The 14,891-nt window shown below is 45.1% G+C and overlaps 1 protein-coding gene across 3 annotated transcripts in view; it reads left to right on the top strand.

Annotated features, from left to right (window-relative positions):
* The window catches only part of ARRDC1 (arrestin domain containing 1), a 699,997-nt gene that overhangs the window by 157,456 nt on the left and 527,650 nt on the right, over positions 1-14,891 (top strand). For all 3 annotated transcript variants that reach the window (XM_086921134.1, XM_086921132.1, XM_086921133.1), the window contains exon 2: positions 14,344-14,454. In XM_086921134.1, coding sequence (XP_086777260.1) covers positions 14,344-14,454 — 111 coding nt within the window. The remainder of the gene's footprint in view (positions 1-14,343; positions 14,455-14,891) is intronic.

The raw sequence follows: 14,891 nt of genomic DNA, 5'->3' as shown, positions 1-14,891 counted from the left end.
GGTGCTGAAATCACCATCTTCCCAGCTTACAAGGACAAGCAGACTTTATCAGAAAACCAACATTTTTTTACAGTTTTGGCATTTTTCTGGGACATAACCTATTTTAGCTATGTTTTGTGCATTCAACCTCCTTTTAGTTAATGCTAGAAATGGGTATGAAAGCAATAATGGATCCTGGAAAGGTATACATTTTAGAAATGTAGACAACATTCTGAATTCAGCAAGGGGTCATTTATGTAGATCCTTCAAGGTTTCTTCATAGAAACTAACAGCTAAATATAGGAAAAATTAGTTGAAAAAAAAACAGCCATTTGTGTCCACGTTTTCACCTGTAAATTCTTCTAGTTATGACAGCTGTTTGAGAGCAATATACTATTACATTCGCTGGACCTTTATTGTTGTGGGGATATATAGGACTTGAAGGTTCACCAAGAACACGAAGAACCCAGAGCCAATAACTGAGCAGCGCCCAGCAATGTTTTTTTTTTTTTTAGTTATGTACGTGGTATATAGCAATTATTTTGGGAAAAAGTATACATGGAAAAATCGGTATGAAAGACACCTAATGTATTTCTGAAATGTGAACAAAATATAGAGTTTAGAAACAATAGTTTTTGCACATTTCCAAAATTAGGAGTACCCATACTAGCATGAGTATTGTAGGTCATTTTTCAAAATGACTTCTTTTTTACACATTGTTCATTTGGAATGCAGAAATGCATCAAAAGTCAATAGGTAATAACAGTTGCTCTATAATTCTGTGTTACCCTAAGTCTCCTGATAAAAATGGTACCTCACTTGTGTGGGTAGTCCTTGTACCCACGACAGGAAACGGTTCAAAATGCAACGTGGACACACTACATTTTAACAATGAAAAATGACCATTTTTTTTCAAAGTGCCTAGGTGTAGTTTTTTAACCCTAGCTCTGCCGGCACCTAGGGAAACCTAGCAAACCTATACATTCTTTTAAATTAGACACCCGGGGGATGCTAGAGATGTATGCCTTGTGTGGATCCCCAACGTTTTCTTATCCAGAATTCCCTTCAAACCTCAAATTCTAGCTAAAAAAATCACTTTTTCAACACATTTTTGTGTGGTAAAGTTGTGGATCACCGGGCTGACACACATTTCCTACCACCTAGCGTTCCCCAGGTCTCCCAATTAAAAATGGTGCCTCACTCGTGTGGTAGACCCAAGTACCCGCGACAGGCAAGGGCCCAAAACGTATTGAGGCAATCAAAATTGCCTATCACAAAACGACCTGGTTTTGCAAAGGGGGTCACCTGGGTTTTTGGGCCCGTGCTCGGCGGCCAGCTAGGGAAACCTACCAAACTCACAAATTTCTGAAAACTAGACACCATGGGGAATCCAGGTAGGTATGGCTTGCGTGCATCCCCCAACGTTTTCCTACCCAGAATCTCCTGCAAACCCCAAATTTAGCTGAAAACATCACTTTGTCCACATATTTGTGTGTGGGAAAGTTGTGGCATCACTGGGATGACACAAATTTACTACCACCCAGCGTTCCCCCAGGTCTCCCGGTAAAAATGGTGCCTTACTCGTGTGGGAGGCCGAAGTACCAGCGACGGGCCCAAAACATTTTGTGATAGGCAATTTTGATGTCGCTGCAATAAGTTTTGGGCCCTTGCCTGTCGCTGGTACTTGGCCCACACACACGAGTGAGGTACCATTTTTATCAGGAGACTTTGAAGAATGCGGGGTGGGTGGAAGTTTGTGAACCCACGCAAATTCCAGAACTTTCCACCACAGAAATGTAAGTAAAATGTTTGTGTTTTTTTTGTTTTTTTATACAAATTTTGTGGTTTGCAAGGGTTTCTGGGTAAAAGCCTGGTGAGAGCCACACAAGTCAGCCCTCCTGGATTCCTCTGGGTGACTAGTTTTCAAAGATGTATAGGTTTGTAAGGTTTCCCTATGTGCCAGCAGAGCTGGGGTTAAAAACCCACAGCTAGGCACTTTAAAAAAAGGGGTCAGTGTTCACTGTAAAAATGTGGTGGTTTCACGATGCGTTTTAGTCTATTTCCGGTCACGGGTACTAGGCCTACCCCCACAAGTGAGGTACTATTTTTATCGAAAGACTTAAGGGAACACATAATTGTAGAGCAACTCTTATTACCTATTGACTTTCTTGCATTTCGGCCTTTCAAATGTAAGACCATGTGTAAAAAAGAAGTCACTTTGAAAAATGTCCTAGAATTCACATACTGGTATGGGTACTCACAATTTTGGAGATGTACAAATAGCTACTGCTTCTGAGCTCTATTTTGTTCCCATTTCAGAAATCCATAAGTGTCCTTGATACTATTTTTCTCGTTTTATATTTTACCAAATCTATTGCTGTATATACCAGATACACCATGAAAAACCATTGCAGGATGCATCTCAGTTATTGGCTCTGGATCCCTCAAGTTCTTAGTGAACCTACGAGTCCTATATATCCCCACAACCAGAAAAGTCCAGCGGACAGAACGATATATTGTTTTTAAAAATCTGTCATAGTTAGAATAAGTTACAGGGGAAAACTTTGGCACAAATGGTTGTTTTTTCAACTCATTTTCAACTTTTCTTATTTTCACCTCTTGGGTTCTAAAAAACTTGAAGGATCTACACAAAGTACCCCTTGCTGAATTCAGACTTTTGTCTACTTTTCATAAATGTATAACTTTCCAGTATCCATTATTGCTTTCACACCCATTTCTACCATCAACTGGAAGGAGGTTCAAAGAACAAAAAGTAGCAAAAATAGGCTATGTTCCAGTAAAATGCCAAAACTGTAAAAAAAAGTTGGTTTTCTGATAAGTCTGCCTGTCCCTGAAAGCTGGGAAGATGGTGATTTCAACACCAAAAGCCCTTGTTGATACCATTAGCAGAGGAAAAACAGACTCTTTCTTCTGCAAACTTCCTCCCCATTCCCCCACCCACAAAAAACTCGCGGCCACATGCATCATTGTTGCCGTTTGCGATTTCTTAATTGCGAAAATTAAGGAATCGCAATTAAGAAATCGCAAAAGGCTATGCATCAAGAAATCTCAATTTTTTTGAGATTTCTAAAAATTCCTTAATTGCGATTCACAATTTGCGAATCGCAATTAAGGAATCCCTTCCCATTGATTCCTATGAGCCAAGAGGCACATAGGAATCAATGGGAAGGCATTCTCAATTTGCGATTAGCAATTTGCGATTAGCAAATTGAGAATGCAATTTCAAGGGCGTAGGGGTGGTCCAAAGGACCCCTCCCCCTGCACCCCTGAACTATAACTTTAAGTGCATTTTTCACACACAGTGTGTGTGTAAAATGAAACTCTCACTCTCACTCACTCACTCACTCACTCACTCTCTCTCACTCTCTCCCCACAGCAGTTTGAAATGTACTCCACTTTCTGTCCGTTTTCCGTCTGAAAAAACGCAGCGGTGGGAGTCTGTTCCGTTTTCATTATAGAACTTAACATTCGTAATGAAAATATGGCCTAACTCTCGAGTGGCTATGTTATTTCAGTCTTATGTTTTTTACACAAACAATAAAAATATGCCGCCAGTTGGAGCTCTTTTATTGAGACTTGCGTAATCCTTTTTTTGTGAAAGAGCTTCAAATGCTGAATTGTTTATGGTGACAAATGCTGGCGCTCATTGTGCGGCTTGCTGAACTAGAGGCGGGATTACGAGCTAGTCCTGTTGCCCTGGCAACTGCTGGTTCCGGGTGCACTGGCTTTCCAGCTGCCCGATTAAGTTATACGAGTATGTGTGCGTGTGGGTGAATGAACAAATTAAAGGCTTGGCTTAAAACACGTAAAGTCTTGGGGCTCTCAGCCTGCCGCCTGCAAAGTATTTAAGTGTCTCGCGAAGAGTTTTCTATCATTTGCATCCAGGCTTACATCACTACAGACCAGGCCTAAAACAAGCCAGAGCTATTGACTTTGCCCCTGCTTGTTAGCTGTGTCAGATGCAGGAGTAACCACATGGATTTTGTTGTGAACAATTAAAATCGGAAAACTTTCAATTCTGAAAAGATGAGACTGAATTAAATATCACTCGGGTCTAGAAGGGCTAGTGGCCTTCAGAGTGGGTCAATTCTTCCAGTTCTCTGAAGACCACTTTCCACTGCAGTAGCTTACAGTGTTAGTCGCTTATACCCTTTTACTCACCACATCTTTCTGAAATCCTTTCTCATCACCTTCCCCCGCACATATGTAGATTTGTGTTTGCCACATCAGCATTCCCCCACACAACACTAACATCCTACCCACCTAACTGTGGCCACTGCATTTTTGTTCGGTCGAAGTACACCTGTCTGGTTTGCTAACAACATCTTGAGGACCTTCTGAAAGCTTCCCTGGGTATACATACCGCCCATTGCTTACCATTGGTTTTGTGGTTTGTAACTCCTATTTGCTTGATTTCTATTTTCTAGCTCTATTTGTTTGACCGTCCAGCTTGAGTTTGTCACTTTCCTTGCCCAAATCTTGTTTCTTGTATCCTTCACAGATCTCACTTTCTGTAAACAGGCCTTACACTTAATGAGCGATGGCCTCAGTATATACAACATCTGCAGTTGCACTGTACTATAAACACCCTGATAATAGAGTATTGTTTCCTTAAAATTACAAACCGGAGCCAGAAACCAACTACATTTTTTACGCTACAGCCACATCTTCCTCCCTATGTCAAAATATAGTTTTTGTACTATTTGGTGTGTGTTGACAACAATGAAATGGGTGAAGATGGTCTATGAAACAACAACGGTCTACTCCTGGGCAGGTTTTATCAACGCAGGCATATGGTGTAACACTCTACACCACTTCACTCTGCCGCTCTGCACCACTCTACTCTGCCAGTGTACTCTACTCTACTCCTCAATGCAGCACTGCACTCTTTGGCACTGCACTATACAGCAGTCTAGTTTAGGCCACTCAACTCTGCACCGATCCACCCCTTTCCACTTCACACTACTCTGAAACAATCTACTTTATGCCATTTCACTTAATGCCACTCTACTCTGCCCCATTCCATTTTATGCCACTCTACTCTGCAGCACTCTGTCACTGCACTTTACTCCACTACTCTATTGTACGGCACTATACCCTGCAGTACTTCACTGGTTATTTATTTATAAAGTTTTATATAGGGCGAACAAAATCCCGAAGGATATCAGAGAGCTTTACATTAGGATGGAAGGAAGGACATAAATGATAAATCGGCATCAAGTAGGAGTAAAAAAAACAGGATTGATCGCCGATTCCAGGACAATAAACTGGTATAAGAGGGCAATGAAGGGGGACACAGTAAGCGGTAAAGAGGAGTAGTAACACATGATGGTACAATGGAAGAAGGAAACAAGATCTTCAAGCAGATGAGCAATTAAGTTAAGAATTTATTCATGAGGAATCTTTTGGCATCCAATTTGAACGCCGTTGTTGAGGAGATTCTGCATACTTCCGGTGGAAGAGAGTTCCATATCTTTGGGGCAGCGCCGGAGAAGGCTCTGTGCCAAGTTCTCTTTTTGCTAAGGATGAGTGGTTTGAAATGGAAAGTATTGGTGCTTCTTGAGGCTCTTACAGCACAAGATAGCTCAAGTTTTTGCGCAAGGTACTTGGGAGTATTGAAATGAATGGCTTTGTGCGCCAGAATGGCAACCTTTAACTGAATTTGCCATTTAAGAGATTTTAGGACTGGGTATATGTGCTCATTCGTTTGGTGCCTGTAACCAGTCTAGCCACTGTGTTCAGTGATGCCCTTAGTGGAGCCAGGCTGTATTTGGGAAGACCACAGAGGGTAGCACTACCGTAGTCCAGTCTCGGCAAGACAAGCGCTTGGACCACCTGTTTGAAATCATTTTGTGGAAGGAAAGGTTTGATATTTCTACGCGTCATCAAGTGGTATGCTCCCTTACACACCTTGCTGATGTGAGTTTTCATATTCAGGTGCTTGTCCATGGTGACTCCGAGCGATTTGGCTGAGTCTATGATGGGAGGAGTGCAGTTAAAGGCAGTGAGGTGACTCAGCCACAGGTCTAGCTTGGGGATGTGGTTCGGAGGGAAAAGATGAGCAGGAATTCCATTTTGGAGGTGTTGAGGAGGAGATGGTTCTCAGTTAACCAGTTTTGAGTAGACGTTGGGGTAGTGTTGAGTGAGATGATGTTTTCCGGGGAAGAGATTTTCAATTAGTTGCGTATCGTCTGCATACATATGAAAGAGAATGTTGGTTGAATTTAATGAGTTAGCTAATGGTTTCAAGAACAGGTTGAAGAGGGTAGGAGATAGGGCGGACCCTTGGGGAACCCCCATGAGTACTGGAGAGGACTGGCAGAGAGAGTGGTTTGCCTTGACGCTTTGAGATCTGAGGTGAAGGAAGAACACAAACTATTGTAGCACCTGACCAGAAAAACCCATCCTGTTTTTCAGAATGACAAGGAGTCTGTCATGATTATCCATGTCTAATGCGGAGGAAAGGTCAAGGAGGATCAGGAGGCAGGATTCGTTTTGGTTAAGCATTTTAAAAATGTTGTTCATAACGTGAGTGAGCGCCGATTTGGTGCTGTGCCCCTTCCGGAAGTCGGATTGATGCTGGTCAAGGAGTTGGTAATTCTCTATGTGGGCACAGAGTTGGGATTTTACGCGTTTTTCTAAGAGTTTCGCTAGGGTGGGATGTTGGAGATAGGGCGGAAGTTATTTAGATCAGCTTTGTTTGCGTTCATTTTCTTTAGTATAGGTGATACCTGTGCTGCTTTTAGGCAATCTGGGATTGTGCTTTGTGAAAGTGAAGCGTTTACAATCCTTGTCCAGGTGGGGATGAGTACATTCTTGATTTTTTTTTTTTTTTTTTTTTTTTAAGATGGCCGGGGCAACGGGTCACTGAAGTGGTTGGATGGGTCGATATTCTGAAGGATCTTGTCTTTTTCACTGAATGGGGTAAAGGTACCCCATGACTCATTGTTCTTGGTGTTCAGGCTGGTAGATCTGCGCTTTTCTAAGCGGTCCAGGGGTAATACTGCCATGGGGGAAGGTAGTAGAGCTGCCTTAGAGGCATGGAGATGAGTCTTGCCTTCTCAGTGACGAAAGCTGCAAGTTTGTCGCAAGAGGGTGGGCTGCCACCAGGGTCAGAGTGGTTTGGATCTACAACTGATTGCTGTTTGACCAATTCGAAAAGTTTTTTGGGGTAGTTTGCTGCTTGATCCACCAGTTCATGTCTGAAGTAGTACGACGTTGCGATCTTAATGTGTTTGTTGTAGAGGCTCCTGTCATCTCTAAGGAATTTTAGTTGGTCTGAGGAGGGATTGGATCGCCAGGACCATTCAACTGCCCTAAGGTTGCGGCGTTCCATGTTGTCATTATACCAGGGTTTTGATATTTTTGTTGAGGCATTTTTTTGTTGGATTGGAGCAATGTCATCATTGATGTTGGAGATGGTCGAATTGTAGGAGGAGGTGAGTGACTGCACCTCAACCACGTCCGCTTGGGAGGAGAGGGCTGATTTACGGTGGGCAGCTAGTTCATCAGAATTTTTTGATCTGAGGTCCCTTTTCCATTTCTTTGATTTCGTTGGTTGAGCCTTCCTCATTGACACCTCCCTGTTAATATAAAAGAGGACGCAGTGGTAGTCAGACCAGGCACACAGGGTAATGGCGTCCAAGGTGATGGTCTGCCCTTTCGAGATAATGAGGTCTAGAGTTTCTCCTTAAATAAGAGTTGGTTGGTCACAGTGTTGAGTCAGATCTTGATCATTTAAAAATGATTTAAGGCAAGATACAGTGAGGTCGTTTGGGTTAGACCAGTGAAGTTTGAAATCACCAAGGAAGATTTGGGACATGGTTGAATCAACATTGACAGAGATTATTTCCATTAGTTGCTCGATGAAGGGGAGATTGTCTTCCGGAGGGTGATAGAGGGTGTGAAGTTTACAAACCGGTAGGTTCATACTTGAGATGCTGAGCCAAAGGTATTCACAGGAGTAAGGCTTCGAGGACTCCAAGTGAGAGATCGAGGGTGTGATTCTATTAATACAGGCTAGGCCACCACCCAACTTCAGAACTCTGTCTAGCCTAATTATGTCGTGAGTTGGAGGTACTAAGAGGTCTAAGATCTGAGTGGAAGAGGGATTTAGCCAAGTTTCAGTGAGTATGATATTATCTAAGTCATTGTGTTGGATGAGGTCGAATATGTCAGATGTTTACTGGATGATCTGCAATTAAGTATTACACATTTAAGTCGTAACGGATTAGGGTGGTAAGGAGTCTGGGTGACTGTCGCATAAGTGAGGTTGTCATTATTGCTGCCTGTAAGATTACTTGGAGGTTCTCTGTACGGGTTTGAATGGATGGATTGTATTTGTCTCTGGTGGATCATGTTGGGGTTGGACCAGGTAGAATAACAGTTGTGAAGGTCGTGGAGATCAATCAATGGATGCCGGGTGGGGTCTCACTTCTTCTGGGACGGGAGAGAGCGTTTAGTAGGGGGATGGATTTTGGGATGGGGGGGGGCTAAAGGCTGACCCCTGCGATCACTATCACTAGTGGAAACTCTGGGTAAATTCGCAGAGGTGAGGAGAGCGCTGATCATGGGGAAAAGATCATTATAGAGGGCTTTCAGGTCATGTAGCTCAGACGTGAGAAGGTGCAACTGGGGAGATAAATCAACCAGGTGCGCAGCAAAGTCTGAGTGTTAGGCGAGGGGTGGAGGGAGTGTAGGGAAAACAAGTGGAGAATGGGGGTCTGCGGTGGAGGTGACTAGTTCTAGGGGAGGAAGTTGATCATTTGGGACTAGAGGTGTTCCATGTCCTGTTAATTGTGAGGTTGGAGCATTCGCAAGAGGGGTGTGATCAATGAGCTGAGGGTTAGGTACAGTCCAAACCGGAATGAGTGGGATTGACCGATCATGATCGGTGGTGGCCGTTTCTCCGAATTCCAATCTGGTGTGAGTCATAGGGAGAAGTGTGAGGGACGAGGCATCAATAGTTGGAGGAAGTGCCAGTAGGTCACATGGGGATCTTTCCAGTCGATGATCGGATAGGATCAGATTGGCTAGCTGTGCGCCGAGTGAGCCTGAAAAGTCTCTCGCCCTCTGAGTCGAGGGTCTTGCAGGTTGGGGCACGTCATCAGGGGTCTGAGCCTCTCTGTGATGATCTAGTGGCGAAGAGTGGTTTAGATGGAGTAAGGGCCTTCCTGGTTGGGGCACATCAACAGGAGACCGAGCCACTCTGTGATCTAGTGGCGTCGAGTTGTTTAGATGGAGTGAGGGCCTTCCCGAAGAAGAGGGGGGTGTACATGACGAGTCCTGAGAGATGGTAGGGTGAGTGTGGGTGTCATTGGCTTTCGCCAAACCGCATTTTTGAGTAACAGGAAGATAGTGGTTATCTTAACTAGATTGACATTGGACGCTTGGATTAAGATGATACCATTGTTATAGAGGGTGATGATGGCATTGGCGTGGAGTGTGGACAATGGTGCTGTTGTGAGCTTGAGATTAAGAGGTGTTTTACTGGTACTTGCTATGCGGAGCATGGAATAGAGAACTTTTCGGCAGCATGCTCTTTTCCTGGTGTAGAAATTAAGTCATTAACTCTAGTGCCTTTGTTAGTACAAAAGTAGACGTCAAATTAATGTTTCGGGTCTGGCCCTGACTAGGTGATGCTTGTGTTACTTGGCGGCGTTTTTCTAAAGGTTGGGTGGGTGGTTGATGATGAAAGCGTTGGATACTGAGGGATCAGGGCTTAGCTCCATTGTGATAGTGTGTCTATTATCTGATGATAATGCCTTATCAGCGGAGGGAGGATGGTGTTAAAGTGAGAATTCCTGGAACCAGTGTGTGGGATAATGTCAATATGTACACTGAAGCAATCTACTCTATGCCACGCAAAACACTCCACGGCACTGCACTCTACCCTATGCCTCTCTACTCTGCAGCACTGTACTCCTTGTCTTTGCCTTCTTCACTGCACTGTATTCTGCCCCACTCTACTGAATCACTACTCACTAAACCACTCTACTGTAAGCCACTTCACTCTATGCCAGTGCACTCAAAATCAGTGCACTCTATGGCACTGCCCTCTGTGTTAACTCCATGACTGCACTCTACGTTGCTATGCTATACTCTACAACTCTATGCAGCTGCATGCTGCACCTCTTTATTCTACTCTGTGCTACACTACTTTGCAAGATTGCATTCTCGTACACTGAGCTCAACTGCTCTCTATTCTTCAATACTGCAAGCTGAGCCACTCAACACCATTGCGCTCCATCACTGCACTCTACAACACTCTATTGTACGGTGCGCCACAGCAGTCTGCATCAGTTTACTCTATACCACTGCACTCTACACCAGTTTATAATGCACTGTGATCTGAAAGTTTTCTCTGAGCTACTCTACTCTTTGCCGCTTGATGCCAGTGCGCTCTTTGCCGCTTGACGCCGGTGCGCTCTTTGCCGCTTGACGCCGGTGCGCTCTTTGCCGCTTGACGCCGGTGCGCTCTTTGCCGCTTGACGCCGGTGCGCTCTTTGCCGCTTGACGCCGGTGCGCTCTTTGCCGCTTGACGCCGGTGCGCTCTTTGCCGCTTGACGCCGGTGCGCTCTTTGCCGCTTGACGCCGGTGCGCTCTTTGCCGCTTGACGCCGGTGCGCTCTTTGCCGCTTGACGCCGGTGCGCTCTTTGCCGCTTGACGCCGGTGCGCTCTTTGCCGCTTGACGCCGGTGCGCTCTTTGCCGCTTGACGCCGGTGCGCTCTTTGCCGCTTGACGCCGGTGCGCTCTTTGCCGCTTGACGCCGGTGCGCTCTTTGCCGCTTGACGCCGGTGCGCTCTTTGCCGCTTGACGCCGGTGCGCTCTTTGCCGCTTGACGCCGGTGCGCTCTTTGCCGCTTGACGCCGGTGCGCTCTTTGCCGCTTGACGCCGGTGCGCTCTTTGCCGCTTGACGCCGGTGCGCTCTTTGCCGCTTGACGCCGGTGCGCTCTTTGCCGCTTGACGCCGGTGCGCTCTTTGCCGCTTGACGCCGGTGCGCTCTTTGCCGCTTGACGCCGGTGCGCTCTTTGCCGCTTGACGCCGGTGCGCTCTTTGCCGCTTGACGCCGGTGCGCTCTTTGCCGCTTGACGCCGGTGCGCTCTTTGCCGCTTGACGCCGGTGCGCTCTTTGCCGCTTGACGCCGGTGCGCTCTTTGCCGCTTGACGCCCGTGCTCATTCTTTGCCGCTTGAGGCCGGTGCGCTCTTTGCCTCTTGGCGCCGTTGCGCTCTTTGCCGCTTGACGCCGGTGCGCTCTTTGCCACGCTTGACGCCGGTGCTCATTCTTTGCCTCTTGGCGCCGGTGCGCTCTTTGCCGCTTGACGCCGGTGCGCTCTTTGCCACGCTTGACGCCGGTGCGCTCTTTGCCCCGCTTGACGCCAGTGCTCATTCTTTGCCGCTTGAGGCCGGTGCGCTCTTTGCCTCTTGGCGCCGGTGCGCTCTTTGCCTCCTGGCGCCGGTGCGCTCTTTGCCCCGCTTGACGCCAGTGCTCATTCTTTGCCGCTTGAGGCCGGTGCGCTCTTTGCCCCGCTTGACGCCAGTGCTCATTCTTTGCCGCTTGAGGCCGGTGCGCTCTTTGCCCCGCTTGACGCCAGTGCTCATTCTTTGCCGCTTGAGGCCGGTGCGCTCTTTGCCCCGCTTGACGCCGGGGCGAGCTCTTTGCCGCTTGGCGCCGGGGCGAGCTCTGCGTCACTTTACTCTTTAATGCTCCACTCCCTTAAACTCTATTCCCGTCAGACATTCTACTCCATTGGACAACACTCTATTCCGCTCTACAACACTACTCCACTTCACAACGATCGTAGCAACTCCCTCCATGCCACTCCATACACTTCACTTTACTCTATTCTACGGCACAATACTCCACTCGGCCATTCGACTCTCCAGTTCTCTACTCCACTCTGCCCCGCTCCACTTAACATCCTCTACGACACGCCACTCCATGGCACTCAAATCTACACCACTCTAGGCCAGTCCATTAAACTCCACTCTACTCCAGTTCATGGCACTCGACGCCACTCCTTTACCCCACCAACATTTAGCAATGCTGAACAGCAGCCACACTGGGTGCAATGTGGCTAAAGCATATTGGCAAAGCCAATAGCTCTTTCGTACCAGAGATCTATTGGCTTTGCCAGTGCTTGTTTCTGCAAGTCTTCAGAGGCACTGTAGTTGCCTTGTTTCTACATCTTTGTCCTAGACAATCTGGTGGAAATGGCACTGATGGCGTGTTCTCAAATAAGACCTTTTTACAGGATGTTCTCGAGAGTTCTTATTCATATAGGCCTTGCCTTTTGTTTCCCAATTTTTAGTGTAGCAGAGTAGTTTGCAGCCAGTTAAACCCAGTATAGGCAAAGCCAATATATTGTGCCTTTGGGACCTGTTGGCTTTGCAAATCCTTTTATCAATGCTGTACAGCATGCTCGATGCATAGCAAAATAAGGAAAAAATATGGTGTCATTTTGTAATTGCATGCATACTCCTATAAAATGACACAGCCGCTTCTTTTTACTTGCTGATCCAACTTGGAAAGGTGTTGTAAATGAGGGACTGTGTGGGTTGAAGCAACAAAAAGGTTGCCGGGGGAAGCAAACAGGCAAGAGTAAAAGCAACCTTGGGCAGAGTGAAAGAAGCATGTGGTTGAGAAAGTAACCCATGTAAGGGGAGCACATAAAGGAGCGTGTATCATGGAGGGTTTGGGGTTACACCAGCCAGGTGAAAGAGCAGCACAGAGTGAAAGAAGTACACAAGGGAGACAGCTGGGGAACACATGCACTCTTGTGAAGTGAGTAAACAAAAAGAAACTAGCATTTACAATGCAATCAGTCTTGCCTTTGGGACCTTATATGTATTTAGCTATGCAGCATATTAACCTTGTTGCTGAAACATCTACTGTTCTTTAACATGGAGGGAAACTAAGCACCAAACTGCATGACGAGCCAGGTATGGGAACACATGGAGAGAAATATTGCCTTTCAATGGTAAATGGTATAGTCCAAAGCTCCGTTTTTAATATAAAAGCAGGGCCTTCGGTGGTCATATCACTGAAAGTACAAGATTTTCAAAAATTTATTACGGTCTACAGGTGCTCTTGGAAGATGATTTCTATGGACTGGAATCTAGAGAATGCTAAAGTGAGCCTGGTATTTTACTGACCTCTGCAGGTAGTTCTCTATCAAAGTTAAATAGAGGCAGTTGCCAGAAAAATAAAAAAAAAAGTTCCTCAGCAGACATAATTTATTGACACCTGCTGGTCGTTTTGTATCAAGACAGTTAAATAGAGACAGTTGAACAGAAAAAAAGTCCCTAAGCGGAAGCAGACAAGTCCTAGGGCTGATATCCTGAGCCCACAAAGTACATACAAATATAAGTATATACTAAAGTATATACTGATGTGTGTGTGTGTGTGTGTGTGTGTATATATACTAAAATATATACAAGAGGTTGCGAATGCTCGGCCTAATAAAGTATATACTAAAGTATATACAAGAGGTCCCGAATGCTCGGCCTAAAAATTAGTGTCTGAAAAAGGACAGGTTAATGAGTCCTGACTAGTGTAAGGACATATTTATGTGTTCATGCTCATTGGGAGGGACAGCATAAGGGGCAGAAAAAATCCCAGGCACTCTAAAGAATAAGAAGCAAGCATATGAGCATAACAATGAAGCCAACCAATTTAAAGCAGTTGGCAGGCTGTAAGCCCACTGTAAGCTAACAGACTGCACATGTGCTGTCTTGTAGGTGAGACATAAAAATTAGCTTCCTGGGTATTTTATTATTATTATTTTTTTTTTACAATTTTACCCAATCAAATTAAAAGACGAAGTAGGTGTAGCACACCAGGAGAGTACTTATTTTGTCAGCTCAGCTGAGGGGACATTGTACAACCAAATAGCTGAAATGAGCTCATTGAGATCATAAATTGTTTTCCAGGGCAGGGGAGTCAACTGACATTCTGCAGGTAGTCATATACTAGGCATAGCTCATCTTGGGATACCATAATGAGTAATAAGTTACATGTGTTGATCTTTTTTGTATGTGACCGTATTTCTCAAGGTGGGAGGGGTGTTACGAATGACCACATTGATTATTGTGACTCCACAATAGATGTTATTCAGAACTCTTCACCAGTCACTGCACTTTACAAAATCATTGAATGTGTTACCTTCTGGAAATAGAACTGTTACAGAACAATGCCTAATGAGACTGACCAATGCTGTTCAGATTGTAATGGTCTGACTATTGAAAGAAAAAGAAAACTTATGAAAAAAGGAGCAAAGTTAGCATGTTTCCCCGTTTCTAATCTCTAAAGTAGCTTATTAATTTCTTTTTTTCCACCTCTAGCAATCAAGGTGAGCTGTGTTGGGTCATGTGGTGTTTCAAACAAGGTGAACGAGACTTCATGGGCTGTGGAAGAACAATACTTTAATAGCACTCTGTCGCTGGCAGATAAAGGTATGATAATCTAACATTTTATTACAAACAAGTCAACAAATGCACTGAATACTACTCCAGGCTGAGAACTACTTATCGATCATAAGTCGTTTTTGTCTAGCTCATGTTGCCTATAAAACTGCTCTTTGGTACCGCTCATAACTGTGCAGCAACTTACTATTTTAGTAAAGCATCTTTATGAAACATATACTGTCTCCTTTATGGGATCTCCGTTTTTAATCCAAAGCAAAAAAAGTGTCCCTTCCATGCGCAGGATCCCAAGTGCTTCTAAAAGATAAATATTTGTGAATGTGGTTTTTTTTTTTTTGTGTGGTGTTTTTTAAAAAAAACCTTTGAATGCAGTTGGAATTCCCCCGCTCCCGATCTGACTCACAAGCCCACCGTGACGTCGGACGTTTGGGGGCCGTCCGCATCCAAAGGGTTAAAAACCCAAATCT

The sequence above is a fragment of the Lissotriton vulgaris genome, chromosome 5, assembly GCF_964263255.1.
Source record: "Lissotriton vulgaris chromosome 5, aLisVul1.2, whole genome shotgun sequence".
NCBI lineage: Eukaryota > Metazoa > Chordata > Amphibia > Caudata > Salamandridae > Lissotriton > Lissotriton vulgaris.
The sequence above is the reverse complement of the archived record's forward strand: the minus strand, read 5'-3'. Positions and strand labels throughout refer to the sequence as shown.